Below are 25,034 nucleotides of genomic sequence, written 5' to 3' on the forward strand. Positions count from 1 at the left end.
AATATACTGAGAATCCCTAAAAACACAGTTTTTAGGCTTTATCCCCACTTTTCTGATAATTTTCACGTTATATAGGTAATTTTAGGACTCGAGATTGCGTTCAGTGGACAAAAATAAATAGAGCTCTATTTCGATATCAAAAATAAAAAAAAACCATGCAGGTATGTTTTTTATTCTAAGATAGACTTTTTTTTTGAATTTAGTTTTTGGAGTTGATAATAATTGTCATTTTCGTTCTTGTATTATTTTGAATGTAAACACATTCATTGGGAAATATGAAATAATAATAATAATAAGAATAAGAGGAAATAATATTGTAATATGTAATAATATGAGGTATTTTCGAAAGTTAAAAGATACATCAGTTTGAGAGGGGGTCTCGAAAGAGAGATAAATTTTGCGAATAGCGAGGGCAGTAATTCAATTGTAATTGGCTAATCCTTAAAGCGCGACGTGCTGGAAGATGTATTTAGCCGTGGAGGTTGGTGGGCGGCTTCGAAAAATGACTCTATTAGCCGCGGCCGTAGAATTAGATGGGGCGCCAGCAACAAGTTTGCTAAACAACAGGGTGTTAACTGTGGGGCTAACAACAGCAATCTGTATCTTTTGTATCCTTCTATACATATATACAGAGAAAAGCAACTTATATTCCTAACGTTCACTTATTTGGTCACGAGGGAAAATGCCAAATTCCTTACTTTTTCTTCATTTTCTTTCTTTTCTATTCTTTCCTTCTAAATACGTCATTGACTCTCTCTCTCTCTCTCTCTCACTCGGTGTCATTAATTCTGGGAAACAAGTGCTTCTCTAGATTTATTATATTCTTAACTTATTCTGTAACTAGTCATTCATTTCCGTAATCACTGATACTTTTTCTATAGGAATTAGAACGATTTTTCACAAAGCAAGGAAATTAATTCGTTGTTAGTTCTACGTGCTTCCTTAAGCTTGAAATGTGAGAGTTTGTTGGAAGGAAAATTTAGATTTATTTGCGGGACAAGTAAAAAGGAAAATAAAGTTCATATAGTCGATTTGAAGTAAAAGAAATTTTTCTTTTTACGAATTGCAAATATTAGTGAGTAAATAAATTAGTTGGTCATTTAATAAATTTATCGGAATATTATACAAATTAATTTTTCAAAAATAAAAAATGTAAATTTTTTAACAAAAGAATTAGCATCGAGTTAGAAAAAAAGTTTTAATTACTTCCAGTAACATATATATTATTTCTTCTAAAAAATATTATTGCTAATTTAATGTTAATTAACTTTTTAAAGACATATTTAATTCAAAAATGTTACTATAGCTAAAATAACGCGCGTATTTAATATCTGCTTCTCATGTCCATAGATATTTAACAATAATGTCTATTAACAATTCTCATTTTGTAATAAAATTAAACAAAATTGAATTTGCTTTGAATTATTTTCTTAGTACAAATCAAAAAGCATAGAGAAATGATTAGTATTCTTTATATTAACAAGATTATTTGTACAAAATATTTAAAAACAAACAAAAAATTTTGTACAAAAATAGTGATTAAAAAGTAGAAATTATGCCAATTTTTTCAATTACAGTCGAACCTGTCGGAATGCAACTCTATTTTTAAAACTTTTTTGTAATTGAAAATGTTCAACAAGAATTATTTTCGCTTGGTTCCAGAATATTGTAAAAATATTACAAAATTAAATTATAAAACAATTTTTTAAGGATTGTTTACTGTAATAGAATTTAAAAAATCGAGGCGCATTCAATTATATATAATAATTAATATAATTATAACTGTAAATTATAAGAAAAAAGAATTTTATTAAAATACGTGATTGAAAAATAGTAATTGTGCAAATTTTTTAAATATTTTTTCAAAAATTTTTGTTAAAAAACGTAATTAACAAATAGAATTTATGGAAAAGTTTTACCTTTTTTTTACAAAAGAAATTTTTAATTTTTAAAAAAAAATGTAATTTATTAAAAAAATTTTTTCTTTATTTCTAGATAAAACTAGGAATTTTGTTTAAAAAATATAATTTTGCTTGATTTAGAAATGGTGCAAATTATTATTATTATTTCCTTCTTATTGCAAGTTTTCATTATAATTTTCTGAATTTCTGTTTTATGAATGTTTAAAATTTGTCACTTCAACCCAAAAAAAACAATATATTATATAAAATAAAAATATTAATAACTTCTTTGTATACTAATAAAGATTTGTTTGAATTAATTAAAAAATAAAAAATAATATTAATAAATTAAAACAACAGATAGAATATTATCTATCAAAACATATCAAAAAAGCAAAAACTGTTGAAATAATCTCTCGATTATTATATATTTAATTCTTCTGAAAAATATATAAATAATAAATATAAAAATAAATATTAATTGAACTTCAATTAATTTAAATATAATAAAAAACAGTAATATAAAAATGTCATTCATTTGAAATTATATGAATGTTAATAAGCTTTAATTGAACATTAATTAATTTAAAAAAAGTGTAACATAAAATTTACTCATTTAGAAATGTACTCTTAATTTTTAAAAATAGTTGATTTTAAAAATTCGTCAAATTAAAAAATACTCTTAATTTTAAAAAAAGTGTTAATTTTGTAAAATTTTAAATTTATAAAAAAATTTTAAAGAAATAATAATTTAAAAAAAATTTTAATTTTGTAAAATTTTAAATTTATAAAAAAATTTAAAAGAAATACAAATTTAAAAAAAAAATTTTATTTTATTAACAGTTTTATTAACATTTTAATAACATTAAATAACATTTTATTAACAGTTAATTCAAAAGAAATAATTGTTTAAGAAAATGTTTTATTTCAGAAATAAATCTTAAACTTTGAACAATAAGAAATCAAATTTTGCGCAAAAAAAAATGTTGACTTTTAGAGAAAGAATATCAAGATTTTAATATGAGAAGCAAAATACAATATAATTTTTTATATAATAAGAAAAGTGATAAATTTCCAAGAAGAAAAGATGTTATAAATTTTTCATGACCTCTAGGAAGAGTGAAAAATTGGTTTTAGTTGAATTTTTAATGACTGTGTCTATGTGGAATATTTTTTTTGTCATGTGTTACTATTGAGAAATCAAAGGGAAGATAAAAAAAATCTGTCAAGAAGTATTTTTTTTTCTTTTTTTTTTTTTTGAAGAAAGAAAAAAGATTAGTGCAAGTGGTTGAGGTTCAGCAACCTACATGTGATGTCGAGTAGATCCAAGAACAAGGCACGGTAGTTCATAAATAATCGACGCGTCGGAGCGCGACGGTGGTTTTCACATGAAACATTGATCGGGCAATGCGGATGTAATGAATGTATACATATATATATGCATATATACATACATATAGATAGGTATATGTATACCAATCATCTATACTCTATCGTTTTCTTTAGACAATAATATATAAACTCGAGAGACAGAGAGAGAGAGAGAAAGAGAGACAGAGAGAGATTTATCGAGTCTCAATGTCTTTATCGTAGAAATACAAAAGACAATTTTTTTTATCTATACGCGTACATATGTATTTTATACTTATAAAGGGAAAAGTTTTCATTTTCTAAAAGGAAAAAGTTTTTATTTTTCATAAGAGAAAATTTTTTTACTCCCTAAATTTGAATTAGCAAAATTGCATTGATTCCCAGCGATAAGTTTACAGATTCCAATTAAAGTAGTCTGTTAGATCTTAGATATATATAAAAAAATACTATATTCTTAATTTTTCAATTTGTCTGAAACTAATTAACATTTTTTAACGTTCTCAGACTCATTTAAATCGTTATTTAATGTAGACTTCAATTTATTTATCGGTTTTTTAGTAAATATTTTTCCTTACCAGGTTTCGATCGGGGTGTCTACAACACCTGGAAAACAGAGAAATATCAGGGAATTTTTTTTATCATGATTTTGAAATACTCTTGAACAATATTTTTAATGTCTACAATTGGTTTAACAAATTTTTAATGAAAATTTAATGGTATAATAATTAACAGTGCCTTTCTCATTTGCATTTCTATTCTATTTTGATAAATAATATTAACCACAGACATATTTAATCAAATAGAAAAAGATTGACCACATAAAATTCTGAAAGATCAAAATTCAAAAGAAAAGAGTCATGTCGACGAAGCTACCAAAGAAACTGCACAAATTGAAGCAGAAATAATGGCACTGAAAAAATTCTTTTTCTAAAATAAATCAATTTGTTTTTAAAGTTCATAAATTTTTTATTTTAAAAATGTTCATTTTATATTTATCATTTATAATGTTGCTAACGTTTACAACGGTTAGGAGAAAAAATAATTTTCTATTCAGACTTTTGTCTTAATAAAACTTTTATAATGTTAATTGAACAAAAAGGTAAAAAAGAAAATTTTGTAAACGTAAAATATTGTTTTCTTAGTAAAAAATAGTTTTTTTTCTTCAAATCGTTAATGACAATCGTTGTGAACTTCACTCGCGTCATTTATAAGTGTTATCAAATTAAATGTAATATAAGCAGTGCATTTTTTGTAACCTCTTATTATGTCTATTCTTAAAACCTGAAAAAAAATTTTAGAAGGCCTGGAAATGTCAGGAAAATTTTTTTCATCTTAGTTGTAGACACCCTGTCGATAAATAAATTGAATTCTACATTAAATAACGATTTAAATGAGTCCGAGAATATTAAAAAATGTTAATTAGCTTCAGAGAAATTGAAAAATTAAGAAACGCATGAAAAATCAATAGGTTTCATTACGTTTTTTTAATGAATTTATTGAGTAGGGAAAATAATAATACTAAATGGACCAAATATTTGGTTCAGTAGATAAAATAATTTGGTTAAATTTATTTAACGTCTTTACTAATTATACTAGATTAAGTTTATAGCCAAATATTTGATTGAATCGTCAAAAAAATTTGTTTAATAAACCAAATATTTTTTCGAATGGGATAAATATTTAGTTAAAGTTTAAACTGAATCATTTAAAAATTTCACTGACATAATAAAACTTTTAGCTATTCGGTTAACAACAGCTTCTTTTTCGTAGACAAAGCATTTGGTCAGATGAACCTAAATATTTGGTTGAATAGAACAAAAATAGAATTAAATAAACTAAATATTTGTTTAAATAAATCAAACTTTTTGACTGTATATGGACCAAACGTTTGATTTAATCAAACAAAAATGCAGAATAATTATTACTATGTTTATAACTTTATATTCATTTTTATTAATTTATTAAGTACTATTTTATAATTAATTAATTATTTCAATTATTAACCTATGAATAATTTCACTGGTTATTACATTCTTTTATAAATGAATCTACAACAAAAATTTCCATTTTACTCCACTTATAATTTTTTTTATGCAAAATCGAATTATAATAAAATGCATTTTTGATTATAATTTATTAAATTCAAATTAAGTTTAGATAAAGTGTAAGGTCCTTTTACTATATATAGTGGAATTATTTTAAGAATCTGAATGTTTCATCTACCAGTGGTTATTATTATTTATTGTTTATTTTATTGTTTAAATTTTCTACATGCACTCGCTTTTTCTGGAATGTTGCATTTTTTATACATCCTCATTATTTTGCATACTATTTTTATTTGTTTCATTTTAAAATAGTACCTACATTTTTTTCCTTTTTATAATGTGCAAAAATTATTTTATTGCAAAAAAATGCTGTTTGTTTTGCAATTTTCGTGTTTGTGTATTTCTTATTTTATTTACCCACTTTTTGTTTGTTTATTTGTTAAATGTTATATGTTTTTTCTGTGCTAGTGAGTGATTTTTGTTGAAACCCAAAAAGAGAAGTATTTATGATTTTGAAGATTTATATTTAATTATTTTATTGCAAAGTGTTTATCATTATTTATTTTTTATTATTTGTGAATTTCTTTATTTAATTTTTATTGTATTTATTGTTTAATTAATTATTATAATTAATTAGTATCATTAAATTAATATTTTTACTTTCTACATTCTACACTCTCTAAATCTGAATAAGTGAAAATTCATTTAAATTGGGAATTTTTCATCTGTGCAGATTTAATAATTTTAATAATAATTATTAATTATTACAGTTATTATTGCAGTATGTATTAACTCTAGACTTCCTAACTGGGGTAATTGATACTTTACTCAAAGTTCAAAGTATATTCTGTAAAACACTCTTTAAATCTAAATCAATGAACTGAAGAAGAAGTAAACTCTATTCTTACTGATTTCAATCAGTAAAATTGCACTGAAAATCAGATAAAACTATTTGAAATATCAGTTATTTTTCACTGATTGGACAATCAAAAATTAACTGAAATGTTGAATTTGTGTCACTAGAATTTTTAGTAATTTTTTAATTAGCCAATCAGTGAAAAATAATTAGAATTTTTATAATTTTTAACTGATTTTTAGTGAAATTTCACTCATTGAAATGGTGATAATAGAATCACTGATTTTTAGTCAAATTTCACTAATCTTTAAATGAAATTCCACTGATTTAGATTTGGAGAGTATTATTCTGGAGATTTTCGGATATTTTCTTGGTTTTTTTTAATTCTTTGACCACATTTTTCAATGAATCAAAAAATTAAAAAACGTAATTCTTTTCCTTATTAGGAAACGAATAAAATATGTATTTTATTAACTTATTTTCGAATAAAGACAAACGTTCCAGCAATTAGTCAAATTTGGGGTAATTTAGTACCCCACTTAGGGAGTAACATATAAGCCAGTTATGTTAGGGAGTCGAAAGTTAAATAATATTAATAATTGTAACATAAATAATAATAATTATTATTATAAATTATAGTTAATTATGTAAATTATAATTAAATAAAAATAATAAAAGAAAATAGTAGGAAAACAGTAAAAAAATAATATTATTTCAACAATTCTGCAGAATTTGGACAATTAAAAGCAGGTAAGTACCACATTTTTGTTCTTGTTGGGATTTTTACGAATTTGAAATTTGTAAATTGTAAAATTAAAATGTTATTTAATTTTTATGCTGAAGAAGAAAAAAAAGTGACATCTGAAGGACATTTTGGCATGTTTGGTTCCAGGGTGACATATTCGGAGGCCTAAACAGTGGTCTACAGGACGGTCTGCTTTCTAGGGCAGAGGCTCTGGCTGCGGACCTTGGAAAACACAATGGGGGCACACCAATGCCCCTAAAGCATGATCCCGTCTCTGTCTATCATCATGGGGCGCACATGCCAACCCCCCATCCTAATAATCGGCCACATCATCAGGTACAATCACACCTCTTTGTGAGTGCGATTGCAGAATTTTAATATTTACATATATATATAATCATTTATTCTATTCTCATCTTTCTTTCAAAATTGTCGTTTCTAAACAAAAATTTTTAATTTTTAACTTAATGTTTATTCCATTTTTTACTTGAAAAAATTCCACTGAAAACTTTATCACTTATAGAGGTAATAATAATTTCCGTCTGGAATTCCGTTGGATTTTTGACAGAACTCCTGTAGAATTCCAGTTACATTTTTACTTAATTTGAATTTCGAAGATTTCTTTTGAATTTTGATAATACATAATTTCCTTCGGAATTCGTCTTGTATCACGACGGTAATTTTTTTCTGAATTCACAGAAAAAAATTGGACTCATTTTTGTTGCAACTAAATTCCATGTGTAATTTTAACTGAAATTGGAAATTTTATCTGAAAATAATTTTAATCTATGTCAATTAAATGGTTTTTGCTTCAAACAACTGAAAGTATAAAAATTCCAATTATAATTTCAGTCGGAATTGTAACGGATTAACGACGAGATTCCGCTGGAATTTCGATGGAATTCTAAAAAAGAAAGACAAGTGCATTTTAGACGGAAAATATTTCTGGAATTCCACTAAAATCTCCAGTGATCATTTTCAGGTGGATTTTTTCCAAGAGTGATTTTAAAAAATGGAATTTTAAAATATTTAAAATTCATTCAGAAAATAATTATACTAAATTTTGCTTTAATTGTTAATTTTTTATAAATATTTTAGACTAATTTGTTATAATTAGAAAATTAGATAATCCATGAGACTTTCATTTCCCTGAATTCTTGTAATTCACTCTGAGAGAGAGAAATTAATTCATCTAAATTATAGTTTCATTATAAATTATTGAATTCCTAACTCTAATTTTATATTTTCATAATTATATGACAAAATTATACATATTACTTTTGAATTTTATAATGCAGTACCTATAAAATTAATTTGATTACGTTCTTTAGGGTGTTTAATAAATTGTTAATAAAAATAGTGAAACTTCCCTTAGGTCGTTGAACAGTGATAAAAGAGATTATTTACTGTATTAAAAATGTATTATCATATTTAATGATATCATGACAATTGTAATGACTGTGATTAATAATCTTCTGGTAGTACAACATGAACAATTCATAAAGGGTAGTTAAATGGTTTCTCTCTTAAATATTATACAGCCTACGCTAATATTGATAAATTTCCTCATATCACAACTCATTGATATCAATAATTAATCTCTAGAATTATATTCTTTTTTTACTTCTACATCCGGGGGTGAAAATACGTATTATAAAATTTACATTAAAATTTTAATATAATTTTTTAACATTCTTCATTATTTTTTTTCTACTTAATTATTAATGATTAAAATTTTCGTTTTTACAAATTATTTCTATTATTATTATTATTATTATTATTTTAATTGTTACTACTTAAAATTATTATTTGGTGCAAATTTAATAGTAATTATTATTACTTTGATTTAATTATTACTAATTTCCAATTAATTATTATTACTAATTTATTCATAATTTTAGTTAATTATTTACTTAACTTTTATTATTTAATTATTTTTTATTGTTATTCATTATTTTTTCTTTTTGATCTCTAATTCATTTTGAAAAAATGAATTTTTTCTAGTGTTTTTTGTTTAAATCTTCAAAATACTACATATTCTTTTCTTATAGTTAATAGTTTTTTAAAACTCATCTGTTAATCAAGTAGCGAACATTCTGACGTAATTTTCTTCCAAGTTAAAAACTTTTTATAAAATCTAATTTTTATTTTTACTTTCACAATCATTTTCTTTATCGTTTTGACAAATTTTTATTTTTCCTATCATTTTCATTTTGTTATTTTTTCATTTTTACTTTCATTTTCGTTTTCATTTTGACAAATTTTTATTCTTCTTTTCATTTTGACAAATTTTTTTGCATTCATTTTCACTTTACACAACAGTTTTTTTAAAATGTATTTTCTAATTTTTTATTTTCTAAAAATTTTTTTTCTAATAAACGTGAATTTCTAAAAAATTTTTTTCTAATGAAGGTGATTTTCTAATTCTCCTTCTTCTAATAAAAATCAATTTTTAGAAATTTCTTTTTCTAATAAAAAAATAGTACTAAATAAAGATAATTTTCAAAAAAAATTTTTTTGAACAATATTTTTTGTAATGACGATTAAAAGTTATACGATTAAAAATAAAATTTACGAAAATTTTTTAATTCTTTAAAAAAATATTTGAGATTTCGTTAAAAATGATAATAAAAAATAGAAATTATGTAAATTTTTTAACAAAATTGAAAAATAATCTAGTTAAAAATCGTAATTAACAAATAGAAATTATAAGGATTTTTTTCCTACAGATATTTAAAATTTTCTAAAAAAGTGTTTTATAAATAAATTAATTTTGGAAATTTTAGTAAAAAAATGATGCAAATTATTTTTTTTTTCAAAGGCCAAGAGAATTTTGTTAATAAATTATGATAAATAGTTATTTTATAAAATTTTTTCTTGTTTTTCAAAAAGAAATTTATATTTTTTTAAACAAAAATGTGATTGAGAAACCAGAAATATGCAAAATAATTTCTATTTCTATCTTAATTTTTTAACAGTTTTTTAACTTTAATCAAAATTATGGAATTTTATAAATTTTAGGAAAATAAATATTAGAAATCATAACTTTTTAGAAAATATTTTTTAGAAAAAGTGACCACCTACCATTTTCACTTTCGTAGATTTTTATTTTCTTTGGTACATTCATATTTTCGTTTTCATTTTGACAATTTTTTATTTTTCCTTTCATTTTTACTTTAGTAGATTTTTATTTTCATTTTCACTTTGATAGATTTTTATTGACACCTTCACTTTGACACATTTTATTTTCACTTTTATTTTCGTTTTCATTTTGACAATTTTTTATTTTTTCTTTCATTTTCACTTTAGTAGATTTTTATTTTCATTTTCACTTTGATAGATTTTTATTGACACCTTCACTTTGACAGATTTTATTTTCACTTTTATTTTCGTTTTCATTTTGACAATTTTTTATTTTTCCTTTCATTTTCACTTTAGTAGATTTTTATTTTCATTTTCACTTTGATAGATTTTTATTGACACCTTCACTTTGACAGATTTTATTTTCACTTTTATTTTCGTTTTCATTTTGACAATTTTTTATTTTTCCTTTCATTTTCACTTTAGTAGATTTTTATTTTCATTTTCACTTTGATAGATTTTTATTGACACCTTCACTTTGACAGATTTTATTTTCACTTTTATTTTCGTTTTCATTTTGACAATTTTTTATTTTTCCTTTCATTTTCACTTTAGTAGATTTTTATTTTTATTTTCACTTTGATAGATTTTTATTGACACTTTCACTTTGACAGATTTTATTTCCACTTTGTCAAAATGAAAATAAAAAATGTATCATGTCGAAAGTGGAAATAAAAATTTATCAAGCTGAAAGTAAAAATAAAAATCTATCAAAGTATGAAAGTAAAAGTGAATATGAAAGTGAAAGTAAAAATGAAATTACATAATCGACTGTTGATCTAAATTTTTGCCATACAGACGGAACGAAATGAATGTCATTGTAAGGGAAATGTAAATAAATAGTTTTGGACCTGTAAGACATTAATATAAAGCATACGGTGACAGAAATGATATTTGTAAGCGCATATATATATGTATCCTGTATCGCCAGGCCACCCATTAAGTGAGTGTCAACCCTATCTCTCGACTGTTTTTTTCCTCATTCTCTCTTTCTCTGATTTCACGCCCTCCTGCTCACAGATGGTCGAGCAGTAAGTGTCGCATAAAGTTTGTTTTTATTCGCAAGGCTGACGAATTCAATAACCCGCGGTCCGTATGAAACCATGTAATACGTTCTGCATTAGATGCACGGACGCATGTAACGAGTTTCATATATGGATATGGCAGAGGCCGAAAGGAGAGAGAGAAAGAGAGTGAAAGCAACTAACCCTATACTGTCGTGTCAACGTAATGATGAAATATTGTAGGGCTCCTTCCTCCCCTTTCACATGTATTTCATGAGCCCCTCGTCCACTTGGTGTTTGCCATCAAAAGACACCCCTTGCAATTTTGATGTAACTACTGTGTACGACCCAGCCCCGAACTCAAATTCGCGTTTTCCAATACACAGTTGCCTGTATACGTTACCTATAACTTATATAGATATATTTTCTCATTCTCCTCATCATTTACTCCCTCTTTTATATGATATATTAACGCTCTATTGATATATCCCTATAATAGGTAAACTCGGCAATGACATATGGTTTTCAAAAATACCCTGCAAAAAATTTCACGTCATTCACATTCTTTTGAAAAAACAATTTTAGTAGATTAAAAAAAGGGTAAGAAGGTGAAAAATAGGCAAAAAAAAGGTAGAGCCAGTATTGACCCAGGATTGGTATTGTTGCTTCTGAAAATATTTTGTAATCTACTCTAATTTTTTTATCTTACTAAAATAGTCTACAAAAAATACTTTAACAAAATTGAGCTAATTTTAGGCCAATATTGATAATGTTGTCAAATAATAACACTTCTAATATAGTTTGCAAAAAGAATAACTTATACCAAACTAATATTTTGCAGAACTTTGCTAAGTTCTGCAAAATATTGGAAAACAAATGTTTTCCTTGAAAAATGGTAAATAATGCCTTGAAGAATGGTGATATAATACGGCAAGAGTGTTTTGCTAACTAGTGCAGGGCTCGGATTGTTCGACTTTTTTGTGAAAAAATGCGACTAATCCACTTTTTTCACATTTTTCAATTACTTTTTGACTTAAATTTTAAATAGCAGAAATCTTTATTTTTGTAAATTATCTTTATCTTCTTTATTTACTAAATAATATTCTTCGTATTTCATTCTTTCATTAATTTTGTCTGTTCACACTTTGAAGTTAGTTTTTATCTATGCTTTTTTTTCTTTAAAAAATATTGTTTGACAAATTGAAAATCAAATCTATTTTAACTGATCTAAATTATGAAAAATTTTCTCCTTTTTATTTATAAAAATATTAAATAAAATTGTTAATTTTTAAAAAATAGGAAATATACCCATTTTCTGCATAATTTTTATTTCTCAAAAACAATATTGTTCACAAACTCATTCTTTTCTTTGGGTGTAAAAAAATTACATATTTCCGCTTCTTAATATTTTTATAGAAAATTCTCAATTTTCATAAGGAAATAATTTGCATTTTAATTGAAAATGAAATTGAAACTTTTTAAATTTTTAGAAAATAAAAGAAAAAATAGTACTCAAAAAAATGTTCTGTTACATTTATTTACGAATTTCTTTAATTGCAAAATTATTCGAAAACATCAATAACTTCTTTTTTAAATAAATATTTAATTATTATTATTTTTTCATAGGAATTAAGATTTTCAAAAATTAAAAAAAATTTTTAAATTTCAATTAAAAATGACCGAGTGATAAAATAAATATTTTATATTATAAGAAAATTGTTACTGTAACTTCTTCGAAATTATTTTCATCATTTAAATTCAATTATTATTTTCTACAACTTTTAATTATCTTTTATGATAATAATTAAATTTCTTAAAAAAAAATTTATTATTTATGAAAATAATGGAATTATTGCGAAGAAATTTATAAAAATATTTTAAATAATTGAATTCCTGTGAAATTTTTATTATTTATGAAAATTATTAAATGTTTGCGTACAATTTTATTAAAAATTTTTTAAATAATCAAAAAATAATAAAAAAAAAAAATTGTTTAAATAAATAATAATCAAACCGATTATTCTATTTATTTAAGTATTTTGTTGTGATAAAAAATAATTATTACGATTATAAATTATTTTTGTGTCTCATTGCAAATAAAGAAATTGGGTCAGAATATTTGTGAAATTTTCACGAAAAATAAAATGTTTTTGTTTTAAATTGAAATGTTGAAAAAACATTTCTATTTGACTTTAAGAATGTATCTACCAAAGAAAAGAAAAAGAATTTTTTTTATAAAAATTATTGCAAATCGAATTTTTTTGCAACTTTTTAAACAGAATTTTATTTCTCTTAAATGAATGAATCGATTTAAATTAACTAAGCGGGAATATAAAGGGGATAACATACACTTTCGTTTAGAATTAGAGATTTTTTAAAAAGTTTATTTTTTAACAATTATTTAATAAATTTTTCTATTGAGAAAATTTAGGAGCGACAATTATTTTAAAATTTATAATGAAAATTATATTGCGCTGAGATGCGATTTTGATGCTTTTTAGAATTATAACACATTCCTAATGTTTTCTGCAACATTTCAATTTAAAAAAAACTTTATTTTTCGTGAAAATTTCATGAATTTTGATCCAACTACAAATAAAATAATTTTCATAAAAATATTTTTTTACATTCTACATATTGGCCATGTTAGGGCCACTTTTAGTTTTAACCCAAGTTTACAAACGTAGATACAAATACCAAATCGATATTTTTCAATTTTTTGTAATCTGTTTTTCTTTTTTTTTCTAAATATGAATATTTTATTCACTAAGTGCGAAAATTACTACGAATCTTGGAAGAAATAATATCAAACTAGGGACAATATTGGCTTGACAATATTTTACATTCTCGCAAACCTGGTCCAATGTTCGCTACTGAACGAATATTCAATTATTAGTTTTTCTATTTTTTATTTCATTTTTATATTTTACTTATTCTTTTATTTACTTTTCTGTTATTTTTCTTGAATTCGTGATCGTGAGTTTATTCCTAATTAATATTCAATTATCAGTTATTTTACCTAATTTCTTTTATTTACTTTTCTAATATTTTTCATAAATTCTTAATTAGGATATTCTACAATAATGAGAAGTAAATATAACATTAAATAAATTAATAAAAAAAAGAAATAAACAATAGACGTCTTGTTTAATTCTCTTCGTAATATTTTAATGAACGACAAATATATTACCTCATGAAGCTTTAATAATTCGATAATACATGAATAATTTTGTATCTGGTTTCCCATGCACTTCAGTCAATTGAGTTCATTCAACGTTCAAACTTGGAATTCACCAACCAGACAAATATTTTATTTAAATTCTTAAAACTTTAATTATTAAAAAATTAAAACGGAAAAAGGAAATAATTAATAAAAGAGAAAAAAAAGGAAAGAAGATCAAAAACGGAGCAAAAGAATAAAGAAAATAAAGAAAAATTAAAAAGAAATAAAAGAAATAAAAAAAAGAAAAATACTAAAAATAAAGTAAAAAAATTTAAAATAAGTAGGTACATTTGTTAAAGTGAGAAAAAAAAACGAATCACAGTGTGATAATTGAATTGGAAAAGAAGAAGGTGTTTATTTTTCTGATGCACATATTTAAAGATGTTGTGTCTCTCACACAGGTGTTACACATGTTGCGCATCATATGCGACTAACTTGTACGGCATGAAAAAAAATGCGGGAGCGGCTCATAAATAATTTGTAAGAGGTCGCTCTCGGCAGTTGTTCACACTGGTGACGATGCTCACGGCACGTGTTGCATAATTATGCACATAGTAGTCATGCACACCTGTACTTTGTATGTCTATCTTTAGCCAACTTATTCTCTCATTCATAAATATGTATTTTTCCTTATTTATTTACATTGAGCAAAAATATTAATTATTAATACACTTCCCTCGAGAGAAAGTACACGAAAATTAATTAATCATCAACATGGGATAGAAATTTTGTTTTAAATTCTTTAAAATAGCACTTCGACCTCATTTTTCCGCTTTTTGTGTTTTCGCTCAGAAAATAGGAAATATTTCAACATAGGCGAGAATAAATTTTTACTATCATTACAATTGGACCCCGAAAGAGCCAAGTTGGACCCAAGATAGAACGTAGTTTATACGAGATAAAAAAACGGTTTAAATATTTTCACCTTGGATTTTGACCATAGTACAATCTAGTTAGTTAAATATAGAAAAAAGATTTTTTTCTACAAAATAGTGCTAAATTGAAAGACTTGGTTCTGACCTGGCACAGACCAGGACCTAATTAGAATCTACTATGTAGCATTTATGTTGAAAATTGTTAAGTCAAACTCGCTCATTTACTATCAATTAGATATTAAAAAACAGGTTTTTTTTTCTTAACAAACAACTAATTTACATATATTGGCTCTGACCTGGTCCAAATTGGGGCAGGTTCGTTATTTCTATATTATATTTCTTATGAAAGAAATATTTCAATCAAAATTGTCACTTGTCAGTTAATATATTGAAAAAAAAAGTTTTTTCGACATTATAATACCAACTAACGTGTCTTGGCTCTGACCTGGCCCAAACCGGGGCAGGTAAGTAATTTCTATTCTATACTTCTTATGAAAGAAATATTTTTAAAAAAATAGTTACTTGTCAATTAATATATTGAGAAAAGGCCTTTTTCGACAAAATAATACCAATTTACGTATCTTGGCTCTAACCTGGTCCTAACTAGAACAAAGCCAATATTTCAACATAGTATGTAACTTTTAATGAAAAAAGTTATTATAAAAAACTCGTTACTTGTTATAGTTAAACATGAAAAAGAAAAATTGTTTCTTTCTTGATAAAATGAAACCAATTTACTTCTCATCAACGATCACTGTTCAACGAATAAACGAAGGGTACTTAAACAATTATTCGAATTTAATCGAGCGCATACTTTGGTCCATGCTGGGTTTAATCTTATAAAATAACATGATTCCATTTGAACGAACGTAAACCGAAACTTTCCCCTCTTATATGGGAGGCGCGTGCCAGTGTTGCTATAGAGGAGAAAGAGAGAAAGAGCGAGAGAGAGGGTAGTTTGGAATCCCTTGGTTATAAAGTGGATGAGAAAGAGCAATTCAGTTATTAAACTCGGTTCTTTTCCTACGAGGGGGGAGAATGAAATACAAATCCGAGAATTGTTATTTATACCTTTAAGGATATTACTTACATTATAATAATATAAATTACGAATTAGTGGGAAAGGAAGAATTTCCCGCAAAATGAAAGAAATGAAAGTCTTCTGGATAAATCTCTTAACTTTTTTTTTGCTATGAGCAAAACGAAGTTAAATTTTTACTTGATAATTAAACATTCCTCATTTTTTCGAGGTTTCTTTTTATTTATACATGAAATTATTTCCTTTTTGTCAGGTTGGAACTCTCGTCTGTTTGTGAAGATAATTTTTTTCAACAATATTTTCTAATAGTAACTTTTATTTTATATTATTTTTGAAACTGAAACAATATTATTATAGTTAATTATTTAATTAATTAATTAAAAATTAATAAATAATTAAGAATTAATTAATAAATAATTAAATTGTCACGAGTTTGAAATTAGAAAATGATGCATGAATATTTTCTGCAAAATAATTTCAAGTACTCAGAAATTAATAAATTAATTTTACCAAACAGAATTTTTGTTTTAAATTGAAATTTTCTTTGTAATTAAATTTATAAGTCATGTAGAATGTGATTTTACTGTAATATTACACGAAGTGTTACTAATATTCTGTGTAATGTTGGTAATATTAAACAATTAAACAATTCCAGTAATACTGCCATCAAATTATATTACAATAATATTGCAGTTTTCCTTAAATAGAAGGATGACAAAATTGCACCCTTTAATAGTATGGAATTTTTTATTCATAATCCTGAACTATTGCATTGAAATACTATCTATGAATAGTCCATATATTGTAAGGGAATATTTAAATATCCACTCTTTGAAATGTCTTGCAATATTATTGGAATATCTCAGATTGCAACATATTCCAGGAATATTACAGTGGAAGATTTGCAATATTCCTTTAGAATGTTCTTGGAAGTTCTTAGGAATATGAGAATTGTCCATTCTGGTTTAAAAGATCAATTAAATACTCCTGGAACATTTATCGACAATGTTCCTTCAATATTCATTAAATTACTTAATAAACAATCTTTTTTCAAATATTCTTGGGGTTGATTAGGTAATTTTATTTCTACTTGAAATTTCATATCAACATTTTAATTTAAAAATTTTTTTATTTTCCCTTTCGCTTTTACCTCGTCAGATTTTTATATTTACTTTCATTTGCACTTTGATTGAAAAGTGAAAATTATAGTGAAAATAAAAATTTGTCAAAGTCAAAGTGAAAATAAAAATTTATCAAAGTGAAAGTGGAATTAAAATTTTATAAAAGTGAAAATGAAAGTCAAAGTAGAAATGCAAGTACATAATCGATCTCCTGGATATATTTGTCATGAACATTTTATAACTTTTACATAATTCAACAATTTTCTCGAAAGCGGGTAAAATAATTGTTTCAAAAAGTAAAGTACAATTTTTAAAAAGTAATTTAAAATTATCCTGACAAATATATCCAAAATATTTTTTAAAAAATGTCCCAGGAACAATTATGAGGAATGTCATACAAATATTCTTTAAAAAAATTATGATAAATTCACGAGAAATATTTTAAGACATTCGAGAGGAATGTTTTATGAAAATCCTCAAGGAATTTTCAAAGAACATTTTCGATAAATGTTCCAAAAATATAATTTTGGTCCATTCAAACCATAGTGTATTTTTCATATTTCTAGGATCTTCTAAAAAAATTGCTACGAATTTCTAATATTTCACTGAAATATTATATCTGTTCCTGGAATATCTACTTGGAAATGTAATATCTCTTCAAGATTTCAATGGCACATTCCTATAATATCCCATTAACGCCCAAAACAAGAAAATTCTTTGAGCAATTTCATCCTATGCTTTTATGAATAAAACGGATCATATTTTATACCAGAAGTATAAAAGAAAGAAATGTAAACAAGAACTATCATCGAATTCGTATAATCAGTGACCCGAAAAACCTCTGAGCCACAATATTTAACGCGGTCCGTCGCAGGTGAGCAAACTGCTCACCATCATAGATTAGTCCAAAATTGTTATAAAATGACAAATTTTTTGTGAATGTTCATTAGAATTTCTATAAATATTTTTGGGTTGAACAAAATTCATTTTTCATACCGGAATTGAAAAAAGCACACTCAAAATCTAAAAGAATCATACTTCTGGTATAAAATATCCGTTTTATTCATAAAACCATAGCTTGAAATTGCTCAAAGAATTTTATTGTTTTGAGCGTTAATGAAATGTACTAAAAAGCTCTAAAGGAAGGACATTTTAATATTCCTTCAATTTGGTTAGAATATTCCCAATATGCTCCAAGGAAATATTTGAGGATTGTGAATAAAATATTCCGTGCCCTTAAGGTCGCTGGCTGTAAATAAAAGCTTTACATGACCGACGAGAGTTTCACACCGCAACAACAAAGAAACACTCGGGCAATCGCGTGAATTAAAAGTACGTGGGTTGTATATTACAGATGAGCCATCCGGGAATGGAGAGTTTGGACATGCTGGACCCAGCCAATTCAATGACGACATTGACCCCAATGTCGGACAGTTCGGGCGGCGGCGGAGGAGGCGGTGGACCCGGACATCATGCCGGAATTCACGGTCCCTCAGTTTACGGTGGAATGAATGGAATGATGAGTCATCACCACCATCACAGCAATATCAGTGGCAGTGTTCCTCATCCCCATCATCACCCAGCGATGGCAGCGGCCGCCGCTGCAGCAGCTGCCGCTGGCCTGCATCCCGACGCCGACACCGATCCCCGCGAACTCGAGGCATTCGCCGAGAGGTTTAAGCAGAGACGCATCAAACTCGGCGTCACGCAGGCCGACGTTGGCAAAGCACTGGCCAATTTGAAACTTCCCGGCGTTGGGGCCCTGTCCCAATCGACGATATGTCGCTTCGAATCGTTGACATTGTCACACAACAATATGATTGCACTGAAGCCAATACTGCAAGCGTGGCTCGAGGAGGCCGAGGCTCAGGCGAAAAATAAACGACGCGATCCCGACGCACCGTCAGTGTTGCCGGCCGGCGAGAAGAAACGCAAGAGAACAAGTATCGCGGCACCGGAGAAGAGATCGCTCGAGGCATATTTCGCCGTACAACCGCGACCGTCGGGCGAAAAAATTGCGGCTATCGCTGAAAAATTAGACCTCAAGAAGAATGTTGTCAGGGTCTGGTTTTGTAATCAACGACAAAAGCAGAAGCGCATGAAATTTGCGGCTCAACATTGACCCGAGGGTGGCTTGTGACAGCAAAACTGACTGTATGCCCCGCCGAATCTTGAACCTAAACCCGAACCACTCTCTGAATATCAGGGCTGGCCCTGAATTTTCAGTTTAATACTCTGAATATTCAAATGTATATTAGCGTTAAATTAGAAAGCGTTAAATATACACAGTTTGGAAGAATTATTTGGACAATTTGTTGGACGGTATTCCAAAACTATACAAATACTCCTAAAGCTTATCCTAAACTCACACGTCACACCTAATTATCTGAATCGGATTCTAATATTGGATTCTAATTCTAATGCAAATGCTCCTAAAAGATTGTCCTAACCTAACCCAAATCATCTCAACAGGATCCTAAGCTCTAACAGCATCTACACTTGCAGCAACATTGACAACATTGCCTCAATGTGCCTCATTGTGAAACTTGCATCAATGTTGTCAATGTAATTGCTAGTTTAGATACTGAGGGGGATACTCCACAGTTCTAAAACTTGTCCTGATGGTCAATCATAAACAGTGTATAATCGGATTCTAACTAAAAATTATCTTCAAATTTTCTTCATCAAAAATAATATTGATATTCAATCTGAACCTATTATCTAATTGGAACAAATTAATAATTCCTAAAACAAATTTAATGTGGATCTGTTAATAGTATTCGAAATTCTGATCTTGAAGTACTTCTAAAACTTATCCTAAAATAATTTTGGAGCAAGTTTCAGAAGCAGTTGTAAAATCAGATTTTAAATGCTACTGATTCTGATTAATTTATTGTGTACTAAATCGTATCCAGAAATGTATTTATTGTAAGGCAGTTTAAAGCAGTCAAAATTTTGTTTCTAATAAATCTTAACTAAAAAATAGTATTGAAATAATCGAAACCAACAAGTATCAGTACTTATTGAAACATGTTTTAGGAGCGGTTTTAAAATCAGAATTTGAATGCTACAGGTTTGGCTGTATTTATTGTGTTCTAAACTGGATCCTGAAGAGTAATGAGTACAGATTGTTTATATTACATTCATAATTCTGTTCTTAAAACCACTTTTCAAAAAACCTCCTAAAAAAGTATTAAAGTAATCTGAGCCATTAAATATTATTACTTTTTAGTACCAGTTTCAGGAACGGTTTTTGGGTTTAAATTTTAATCCTACAGGTTCTGCTGTATTTTTTGCGACCTGAATCGTATCCTACAACGTAATTAATGCGGTACGATTTACAATACTCAAAATTTTGTTTCTAAAACATATCCTAAAATAGTATTATATTAATCATACCCGTTGAATCTTGAAATTTTTCGGGACAAGTTTCAGAAGCAGTTGTATAATTATAATTTGAATTTTACAAGTTCTGCTTTATTCCTGACATTCTGAATCGTATCCGGAAATGTATTTATTTAGCGACAGCTTATAACAGACAAAATTTTATTCCTATAACTGCTCCTAAAATAGTAGTTAAAATAATATCTAAACAGACAAATATCAATACTTATTGAGACAAATTTGAGAAATTTTTTTAGACGGTTTTAGAGCCACAATTTAAATCCTACAGGTTCTGCTGTATTTAAGGTATTTTGAATCGAATCCTAAAATGTATAGGCTCAATAAAAGACGATTAACAGTGCACAAAGTTTTGTTCCTAAAATTGCTGTAAAGAATAATGTTTATCTAAAAATAGTATTGAAATATTCGAATCCATTAAATATAAATATTTTTTAGAACAACTTTCAGAACTAATTGTAGTATTAAAATTTAAATGCTACACGGAAAAAATTAAGGTACCCATGCTGTATCTGTCGAAAAATGTATTAAACTAATTAACTTCACTAATATAAAAACGAAAGGAAATTAATAATCAATATCAGTACTTTTTGGGATAAGTTTCAGAAGCAGTTTTGGAAACGTAATTGTTACAGAATATGGCTAAATAGTATTCTAAAATTCTGAACCTAATGACTCACCAAATAATTTGAAACAAAATTTAAAATATTAAAAACACATCAAGGTTTCAAAAAAAGGAAACTTCATCTGAAATTTCTTCCTTAAAACAATCTTAATGAGACTTACTGATATCCAAATATAGTATTTTACAAAACAAATAAACAAAAGCTAATAGTATTCTAAATTGTTTTCGAAAAATCACTCCTAAATTTTATTTTAAAAACAGTCTCATTTTTAACCTTTTTTAACATTTTTAATCTTACTGAGGTTCAAATTTCTTTAAGTGAGTGATTATTAGTATTTAAATATCTGTTTTAGAAAACTTAGGCTATACCTATAGTTTTGATACATAGAGTTGATGAATTTAGTAAATCGGATTCAAAAATATAACGAACACATTGAGATACCATTGGTATTGTTAATTCTGATTCTAAAACGACTTTTAAAAATAGTCTTCATGCTAAAAATTATAAAAATCTTTTAAAATGGAAATAAATACAGTATGGAGAAATTTTTCATCATAAAAACTTCTTCTAAATATAGAGTCTTCATATTTGACCTTTAACCAGTGACCTAAATCTGATCCGAAGACATAATAAATACATCAACACTAATGGTATCCTGCATCTAGATCCTAAAGCTGCAACTCAAAGTTGTACTAAAAATAATCTTTATGAAACTTAACTAATGTCTTCAATCGAAGCCAAAAGCATTTTGAATACAACGAATTAATAGTAGTGTATAATAAGTTGAGTACTAATGGTATTCTAAGTAACAGCATTAGAATACTAATAGTATTTTAAGTACCAATATTAGAGTACTAATGGTATTCTGAGTACCTGTATTACAATACGAATGGTATCCTAAGTACCTGGATTAGAATACGAATAGTATTCTCTGTATTAGTATTAGAATACGATTAGTATCCTGAGTACATAGGATACTCGTATTCTAATAAATGATAAATTACTGATAAGTAGTTATAGTAAAAATAAAGGAAAGGCTTGCAGGTTGCCATACCTAAGCTTTTTTGCTCATAACCCATTAAAAAAAATAATAATTTATATGAACATACCATCGGAAAGAGGACCTCTAAAAAGCTACAAATTTGACCCATAGATAATTTAAATTGGCAAAAAATAAAATTTTTACATCAATTTTTAAGAATGATGTAAAATCAACGTTTCGAAATTTAGGTTTGCAGGTTGACCCACCTTGAAAAATTGATAATAATATGGAACAACTCCAATAAATTTATTTAATTTCACTTACATTTAATGTTTCTGAACATAATAATTTAAATTTAAATTATTTAAACAATTTATTAATAAATAAAATTTTTTTGAAAAATAAATTTTTTTTTCAATTGTAAATCAAACAAAAAGCAAGATAGGGTAAGTCCGGGGGAGATGGCCATAGTTTTTTTAAAGTAGTGTAAAATTTATAAAAAAGCTTTTTTGTCTAAAATTTTATTGATAATTAAACATTGAACACTTAACTTGAAAATAAAGAAACATAAAATAAAATATTTTCATTGCAACAATCTTAAAATTTACATTTTCGAAAAAGTGCATTTGGCCATTTCTCTGGAATGTCCGGGTGAGATGGCCACATGTGTTCGGGAGAGATGGCCACTACCTATAATTTTTGGCTTTTATCTTAAATTTAATTTTTAATCGTTCACATCACTTTCCTCTTTTTCTGGTCGCATTTTGAAAATTTTTCATGGGGTTCAGAGCAGTTTTCATGTAGCCACAAATGTCAAATTCTGCATTGAATTCAATCTTCAATTAATGTCGTTCGGTTGTAACTTTTAGCACAACCTACAAATAAATCTCCATCTCTGGTGTCAATTAGATCAATTATTTTGTTCTCAGACATTTTTAATTTGCTTTTCTTTAATATTTCTCAAGTATCTACCATTAACATAAAAAAATTTTAAATAAAAGTCATTAATGGCCATCTTACCCAAAAATTCATGATAAAAGTAAACGTCAAAATATTAAATAAATAAAATAATTTTTCCTTTCATTTTTCGTTTATATCGAAGCGTGGGTTATACACTACTCAATAAAACTTAAATTTAAAAATTATGTTAACAAATAACAATATAGCAACAAGAAATCTGAAATTTTCAAATTATTTTGGACCCATGCAAAAAAAATAAACAAGGATTACACTTACAGCTTCATTATTTTTCATCAAATTATTCTTTAGATTTATTATTAATCACAAAAGGTTGAAGAATAACCCATAAAAAGTGATATTTCTTTACAAATTCTGTAAAATATTTGAACTGGCCATCTCTCCCATATGGCCATCTCCCCCGGACTTACCCTATGTGAAAAAAATAAAACATCATTGCGGATTCGTATTTCAGACCTACAAACCGTAAAGTGAGTCAACCTACAATTTTGAACTCTATTTTTGAATCGATAAAAAAAATTATATAATTCATGATATTTTAAAAACTTCTTTTGGATCATCAAAATTGATTAAAAAAGCAACTCAGAAAAAAATTTAACTTAAATTATCCATAAAAATATTTCATTTGTAAGCACTTGAAAAAGTCACATTTTTAATTTTTTAATTTTTTCACAAGTCAATTTCAGAATTTATTTAACAATAACATTTTTATTGCTTCTTTTTGCTCCAAAAGATCATAAAAAGTAATAACTAATCATTTGACAATAATATCAGTCGCGTTTTTAATTATGGCATTTTTACAATAAAAAGTAACACAAGTAGGACAACCTGCAAGCCTTTCCTCTACTTATAGTAAAATAATAGCAGTAGAATAATAATAGTAAAATACTAATAGTACAATTCTAATCGTACTCTGAATACTGATAATTAAAATTGTAGAATACTAATAGTAATATATACTTATAGTATGTTTTATATTATTATATTATTACTATTATTATTATTATTATTATTATTATTATTATTATTATTATTATTATTATTATTATTATTATTATTATTATTATTATTATTATTATTATTATTATTATTATTATTATTATTATTATTATTATTGCTATAGTAATACTTAATAATAACAGTAATATAGTAGATAATAGTAACTCATTAGCAGAATTAGTATTCTGATAGTATAATAAAATTCTTGTAGACGCTAATCTTATTCTACATGTACATGTCCGCATAAAAAGGTTCCACTTTTTCAATTATATTTTAGAAAATAATCGCAATTTTTTAAAAGGTGTTCAGATTTTTTATTTTTGTTTCTTTGTTGAAAAGCAAATTACAAAATTTTCCTCAATTATATGTTCATGATAACTTTATGGTAAATAAAACAACTAATAAATCTTGTTTTTAATTTTTTTATTAAAATAGAAACTAATATGGTATTGATACTGATAAACAGTAGAAAATGAACACTAATTAGTGAAATAATATTTTTTTACTACTAAATGTAGAATACTGTTAGTGCAATGATATAATTTGTAGAATACGAATCGTCTTCTACAAACTAATAAATATTAATAGTGGAATACTGATCGTATTTTACATACTGATGAATGTTAATAGTCGAATACTAGTCGTATTTTACATAATGATAAATGTTAATAGTCGAATACTAATCATATTCTACAGGCTGATAAATATTAATAGTGAGTACTAATA

General features: G+C 25.9%; 1 protein-coding gene across 1 annotated transcript in view; it reads left to right on the forward strand.

The window, feature by feature from the left end:
- Window positions 1–20,124, forward strand: part of LOC122507287 (inhibitory POU protein) — a 120,447-nt gene extending 100,323 nt beyond the window's left edge. The window contains exons 3-4 of the mRNA XM_043619897.1: window positions 7,066–7,254; window positions 18,676–20,124. Of these exons, the coding sequence (XP_043475832.1) occupies window positions 7,066–7,254; window positions 18,676–19,443 (957 nt within the window). The 3' untranslated portion in view covers window positions 19,444–20,124. The remainder of the gene's footprint in view (window positions 1–7,065; window positions 7,255–18,675) is intronic.
- The last annotated feature ends 4,910 nt before the right edge of the window (window positions 20,125–25,034 follow it).

This window comes from Leptopilina heterotoma, unplaced genomic scaffold (genome assembly GCF_015476425.1).
Source record: "Leptopilina heterotoma isolate Lh14 unplaced genomic scaffold, ASM1547642v1 Lhet_46, whole genome shotgun sequence".
Taxonomy (NCBI): Eukaryota; Metazoa; Arthropoda; class Insecta; order Hymenoptera; family Figitidae; genus Leptopilina; species Leptopilina heterotoma.